Source organism: Cibotium barometz, chromosome 44 (genome assembly GCF_041138505.1).
Source record: "Cibotium barometz isolate CiBa-2024 chromosome 44, ASM4113850v1, whole genome shotgun sequence".
Classification (NCBI taxonomy): domain Eukaryota; kingdom Viridiplantae; phylum Streptophyta; class Polypodiopsida; order Cyatheales; family Cibotiaceae; genus Cibotium; species Cibotium barometz.
Window position 1 is genome coordinate 28466283 of NC_141089.1, and position 6173 is coordinate 28472455.

The window sequence follows — 6173 nt, forward strand, 5'->3', positions numbered from 1 at the left end:
AAGTTTGAAAAATGTAGTAGTTGAGGAAGGTGGGAGGTGAATAAGGTTGATGTAACCTTGTGGAGGAGTAGGCTCCACATAAATACATATATCCTAAAATAAAAAAGAAATTATGATCATACTAAGGAATCTTCTAGGCCATAGAGAGAAAACATTAATGGTATAAAAGAAATGGGTAAAAATAAAACATTCTCCAATAATAAATTGACACGTCCCATGCTCCCTCCCTCCTAGGCCACGAGAAAACAGATGTAAGAAAATAATTAACACGTGGCAGCTGAGTTTGTCAGCGGTTCGCGGGAGTGATGGGAGACGAGCTGCGGGCTGTAGTCGGTAAGACGACTAGGTCAGGTGCTATCATTAATCACAAGTATTACTGTGGGGTTAAGTGGTTTTGGCACACCATAATAACTTGCCCACACGCAATTTGAGCCTTTGCCCCTCCGCCATAGCTGACAAAGCTTCACAGAATAGCCCTCCGCCGGCCTAAGAGGTCCTGCGCTTGCTGCTGGCCTGGCTTGTGCCTTTATAAATTTCTCCTTCAGGCCAGCAGCTTGCACTGTTATCCAGGTCTCATTTTGCAGAATTAGCGTTTGGCGACTTCTGCACTGAGCAACACTGCTCAGGTTTTTTCTGTGCAAGATTTTAGGGTTTATGCAAATACCTGAAGTGCTACGGACGGATCGTTAGGGTTTCTACAGCAGATCATAAGGGATTTTGCAGGGCTTCTTCTGTAGATCTCAAAGGTTTCTTCTTCTGTTCCCGTTCACCAGTTCTCAGAGATCTCCAATTAAGGGTTTCACCGCACTGTTTCCATAGCCATGACACAGTCTCCTCCCATACCCATCGCCGAGAATCCCTTCTTCCTACCGGCCCTTGCAGCGGCCTTGCTGCTGTCGGCTGCGCTTCTGCTATGGCGTTTCTCAGGGGGCCAGAAGAAGAAAACAGTAGAACAAATTGTCCCCAAGAAGCTGGTTTTACAGGTTCCAGAGCCTGAAGCAGAAGATCTATCAAAGAAGAAGGTGACTGTGTTTTTTGGGACCCAAACAGGGACAGCAGAGGGTTTTGCCAAGGTATGTTTTGTCATCATCCGTCGTATGCTAATCCGCATAATGATCATAATCGTTTGCTAATCACCATAGTCCTTGTGCCAATCACCAACATCAAATTTCTAATCACCTTGTAATCACCATAATCCCATCTTAATCATTCCTTTGCTCAACACCATAATTTATGCGTTCCTCTTTGAACCATCGCAACCCCTTTGTTAATCGTTGTAATCTTTGTTTTTTTTTGTTTTTTTGTTTTTTTGCTGATTTGATCACCACAAACCCTCTGTTCCGTAGGCTTTAGCTGAAGAAGGGAAGGTCCGGTACGACAATCGAGTTATCTTCAAGGTGGTGGATCTGGTACGTTTCTATGTTGCCATTCCATTGTCATTGTGTATATTTGGAGGCTTTAGTGTGCATTTCCAACTAAAATTAATGGTGTAAAAGAAGCTCATAATCAACGCCATTACTTAAAGAAGTGCCACACACTATGGTTTTCTTTCTACATTATGCACTTCGGAAGTAAGCTCAGACATGAGGCCGAAGCTTTAATGTTGAATATTAATTGGTATGAATAAGGCCCTGTCACGATGTTATCTGTTGCACTCTACATGTTCGTGTTGGTCTCGGGCCCCCTTTCGAATCACTGTTGCAGCGTTGGACCTTCTCTTTGTATGCTGCATAGTTGTGGGTTCGAGCTTTTGGATTGGGACCGGGTACATTCCCATTCCCTCAGGGCTGGGATCAGTTCTTGATATAGGATCAGGCTTTGAATTTTTCTGTGTCTGTCTGTGTCTGTCTCTCTCTCTTACCGCACACACAGACATGCCCGCGCATGCACACATAGTTCATGGGAATTGGCATGATGGGGAAGGGATAGAGGCTTTAGACTTACCAGTGAAACCTGGTTATTAGCAAGGAGTAGATCCTTCCACACTCTTTTTTTTCATGCAAAATGGTGTTGCTAAGGTATGCTCTTAGAGTCTTGATTTTGTTTTGATTGTGGGGCTTTTTGGTAAAGGATGACTATGGGGCTGATGATGATGAATATGAAGCAAAGTTGAAGAAGGAGACTTTGGCACTCTTCACGCTCGCCACGTAAGTGTACTCCATGGCTCTTACCGAGGCTTCCATTGTGGAAACACATATTGATGACAGTCTCGTATTACTAACATAGAACTGGATTGCCTACATGTCATGCAGCTATGGTGATGGAGAACCGACAGACAATGCAGCACGGTTTTACAAGTGGTTTGTGGAGGTATAAATCTTCTTCAGAGCTCAATTTTGTGGATTCCAAACTGCTATTTTATGTACTTGAATTTCCATTTTATTTTTGTTTTTCCAGGGAAAAGAAGGGCGAGAAGACTGGCTATCAGGCATGGGCTACGCTGTTTTTGGCCTTGGCAACAGGCAGTATGAACACTTTAATGAGGTGATTACCACTTTTGAGCTCTTAAGTATGCACATATGACTTGTCCACTGTGAATCACACATATTACTTGTCCACTGTGAATCACACAATTCTGATGGGGGCCCTGCACACATCCTTCTCATGTGTTCACATGTCTGCATAAAAACCTGTTTGTCTTGATTAATTGCTTGTAGGTTAGCCACTTTACAATTTGTTTTCTTTATGTGTTTGTAGGTTGCCAAGAAGGTTGACGAGGCTTTTATAGAGCAAGGTCAGATTTTTCTCCGTGTAAAGCTTAATGGATTTTAATAGAAGTTTCTCCCTTTTTTGTGGCTAATAATGATTGGTATGATGCAGGTGCTAAACAGTTAGTTCCTTGTGGACTTGGTGATGATGACCAATGCATAGAAGATGATTTTGCAGCTTGGTAAGTATGCTGTGCCTTTTTGACAAGTGACCATTCTCCAAGCATTTGTTCCATAGCTCCTAAATTTTACTTGTGTATGGCATCAGGCGAGAGCAGTTATGGGGTACCTTGGATCCTCTTTTTATTGGTGCTAATGATGCTACCCCGGCTGTAGCTACGCCATACACTGCGGCTATTCTGGAGTATCGTGTAGTTATGCATGAGAGTGATGACAAGGTGCACGAGGAAATTTATGAAGCCAAGATGAATGGTCATGCTGTACATGATGTTAACCATCCATGCAGGTAAGCATGTTTTTCTCACCGCTTTTCTCTTGTAGTTTGAAAGCATAGAAGTGGTTCAGAGGTGCTTCAATTTGTGTTTACAGGGCAAATGTAGCTGTACGCAGGGAGTTGCACACTCCTGAGTCTGACCGATCATGTATTCATCTGGAGTTTGACATAACCAATACAGGCCTGATGTGGGTGTAGCTGTTATTTCCGCTAGTGTAGCTTTTTTTGATTTCCGCTAGTTCTTGTTGTAATTGTTCTGTGTTTGTAGGTATGGGACAGGAGATCATGTTGGAGTGTATCCAGAGAACACCCCAGAGAACGTTGAGGAGGCTGGTAAACTGCTTGGCTACAGCCTGGACACCAAGTTTTCTTTGCATGCGGATGCTGAAGATGGCTCCCCTATCGGTGGCAGTTCTTTACAACCACCATTCCCAGGTCCATGTGATTTGAGAACTGCACTCGCTCGATACGCGGACTTGCTTACTCCACCACGGAAGGTATCATCAAGCATGGAAAATATTGTCTTCATGGATGCATGGTACCTTGGTCCTCTTTCAACGTGGAACTGCTGTTCATCCATTTAGATGCCTGGAATTCTTGTCAAATATCCATAGACTTGAGAAGGATGAAACCTCTTGTTGGTTTTTGTGCTCACGGTGCAGCACTCTTATCGCAGGCTGCAATTGCTGCGCTGGCAGCACATGCCTCTGATCCTAATGAACGGGATCGATTGAAGTTTCTGGCCTCTCCCCTTGGCAAGGTCTTAACCTCATCATTTCTACACTTGTATGGCTTTGAGTGACATAATGTTAAATCTAGTAATTAGTATCCATGTCATTTTTAACAGGATGACTACCAGCAATGGATTACTGCCAATCAAAGGAGCCTTTTAGAAGTCATGGCTGAGTTTCCTTCAGCTAGACCACCCCTTGGTGTCTTCTTTGCTGCTGTTTCCCCCCGCCTTCAAGCTCGCTACTACTCCATTTCTTCGTCTCCAAGGCATGAAATCTTTTGGTTTGATTCTATAATCTTCTCTATGAACCATGCTCTTTGAAAAATGCTTACAGTTCTTTAGATGCCTATATTTGCAGGTTTGCACCTGATAGAATTCACGTCACCTGTTCTCTTGTTTATGGAGTCAGTCCCACTGGTCGGTTCCATAGAGGTGTCTGCTCGACTTGGATGAAGGCAAGTAAAGATTTTTCTAAAAAAATTAGGTTGATCCCTTTGGTCGATTCTGATGCATTTTTTGCTTGGTTTTTTATATTTCAGAATGCACTTCCAGTTTCAGAGGTGGGGGATAAGTGTAGCTGGGCTCCGATCTTTGTCAGGCAGTCTAACTTCAAGCTGCCAGCGGACGCATCTGTTCCTATTGTTATGGTTGGTCCCGGTACTGGTCTTGCCCCCTTCAGGGGTTTTATGCAGGTACCCATCCGATTCCTTTTTTTTTTGTTGATTGTTGTCCAAAGCTTTTCTGGTGATCCTTTGGAAAGAAGGTTGTGCCATTTGGGCTGCTTACATGGAGTGGTGGGTTTATGGCCAGGAAAGAGCTTATTTGAAGGAATCTGGTGTTGCTCTAGGACCTGCAGTACTTTTCTTTGGTTGCCGGAACCGCAAACTGGTGAGTTTTCTCACGTTTCTGTTTATGCTGTGGATGTGAGTTTCATGTTCTATATCATCAAGATGCCAGTGGTGGTTACAGACATAACCCGTGCCCATTGCAGATGCTCCTTGGGTGGGGGTTTTCCTTCGTCCAAGCCCTGCCTGTAGAACGGGCTAGATTTTTGTCTGTGGAGAGCCTAATTTTTGTTGGAATTGTAATATGAATTTCTAGGATTACATTTACAAGGATGAACTTAATGCATTTTTGGAGAATGGTGTCATCTCTGGACTCTCTGTGGCATTTTCAAGAGAAGGCCCCACGAAAGAGTATGTTCAGCATAAGATGGTTGAACAGGTAAACGTACTGCTGAGCGCTTGGACTCGCATCCTCTTATCATGCTAGCGTTTTGTGGCCGTGTACTAATGTGGGGGGCTGTTGGACGTGCAGGCTGCCACCACCTGGAATCTATTATCTAGTGGAGGCTATTTATACGTGTGCGGGGATGCAAAGGGCATGGCTAGAGATGTGCACAGGACTCTCCACACAATCATTCAAGAGCAGGTGTTAATTTTTTCTGGAAGTTTCCTTCATACTTATTCAGGATGCATTTATATGAAATTCTTACCTTCTTTTGGCTTTAATGATTCATGCAGGAGTCTGTAGACAGCACTAAGGCTGAAGCAATAGTGAAGCAACTACAAACCACTGGGAGGTATCTCCGTGATGTTTGGTGATCTGAGTCGGAGCATCTCTCGAGTATGGGAAGAAAGCAAGCAAACTTCCTGCCTGCATAATGCTTAAATTATGTGGACTTTTTGATTATGAAGGCTATGTCTTACAACCTAGTGAGTGGGCCAGGTTGTTGTCTTGTTTCCAAAGGTACAAGCAAGACACAAGTCCCGCTGTACCTTGAAGCAGTGGAAATAATGTGTAGGTTTGTTCAGCGGCTGGCATAGTATGAAGAGGGTGGGTTGTAATCCTAAGGGCAGTCCTAGTTCCCCAAGTGTGGGGCACTCTTTTACTGAGCAATTAGTAGGTCTGCAACATATGGATTTATTATTCTTTTTGTCTTGGACAACACTTGTATGGCTGAAGGACAATAAAGCCTGCTACATGCTTATGAACTAGGTGTACTTTGCAACTATGATCTTATGGTAAAGTGACCACTGATTTTGTTGGATTCTTGTGCCTCAGATGGTTTAGTGTACTTGTATAGTGGATGCACTTATGCCTATTTTATCTTTAAAAGTGGCTCTCTGTTGCTGCACAATACATTTCGGCCTTTTGTATGAAGCAAGGAACTAATGCACCCTTATCTCCTTGCCATGAGAGCAGTTGTAGTTTTGATGTTTGGTTACACACAAGACGAGGATGGTACTTGTGCCTATCGTATCACTTCTGTTGTTGC

The 6173-nt window shown here is 43.6% G+C and overlaps 1 protein-coding gene across 1 annotated transcript; it reads left to right on the plus strand.

Moving 5' to 3' along the window:
- Nucleotides 1-232: 232 nt before the first annotated feature.
- Nucleotides 233-5945, plus strand: LOC147613158 (NADPH--cytochrome P450 reductase-like). The gene is made up of 18 exons (XM_086782441.1): nucleotides 233-1073; nucleotides 1347-1409; nucleotides 2071-2147; nucleotides 2253-2310; nucleotides 2398-2484; nucleotides 2698-2734; nucleotides 2821-2890; nucleotides 2977-3174; nucleotides 3258-3350; nucleotides 3431-3659; nucleotides 3839-3922; nucleotides 4010-4161; nucleotides 4254-4350; nucleotides 4435-4587; nucleotides 4706-4783; nucleotides 4997-5119; nucleotides 5213-5326; nucleotides 5419-5945. Exons 1-18 carry the CDS (start codon nucleotides 822-824, stop codon nucleotides 5497-5499), a joined length of 2046 nt encoding a protein of 681 aa, XP_086638567.1. The 5' UTR covers nucleotides 233-821; the 3' UTR covers nucleotides 5500-5945.
- Nucleotides 5946-6173: the final 228 nt, after the last annotated feature.

Bases quoted from the DNA above. Each gene is read 5' to 3' on its own strand.
- LOC147613158 (XM_086782441.1), top strand. From the start codon at position 822: ATGACACAGTCTCCTCCCATACCCATCGCCGAGAATCCCTTCTTCCTA. The intron at 4,162-4,253 runs GCATGAAATCTT...CTATATTTGCAG, and splicing joins TCCATTTCTTCGTCTCCAAG to GTTTGCACCTGATAGAATTC. The intron at 4,588-4,705 runs GTACCCATCCGA...GTTTATGGCCAG, and splicing joins CCTTCAGGGGTTTTATGCAG to GAAAGAGCTTATTTGAAGGA.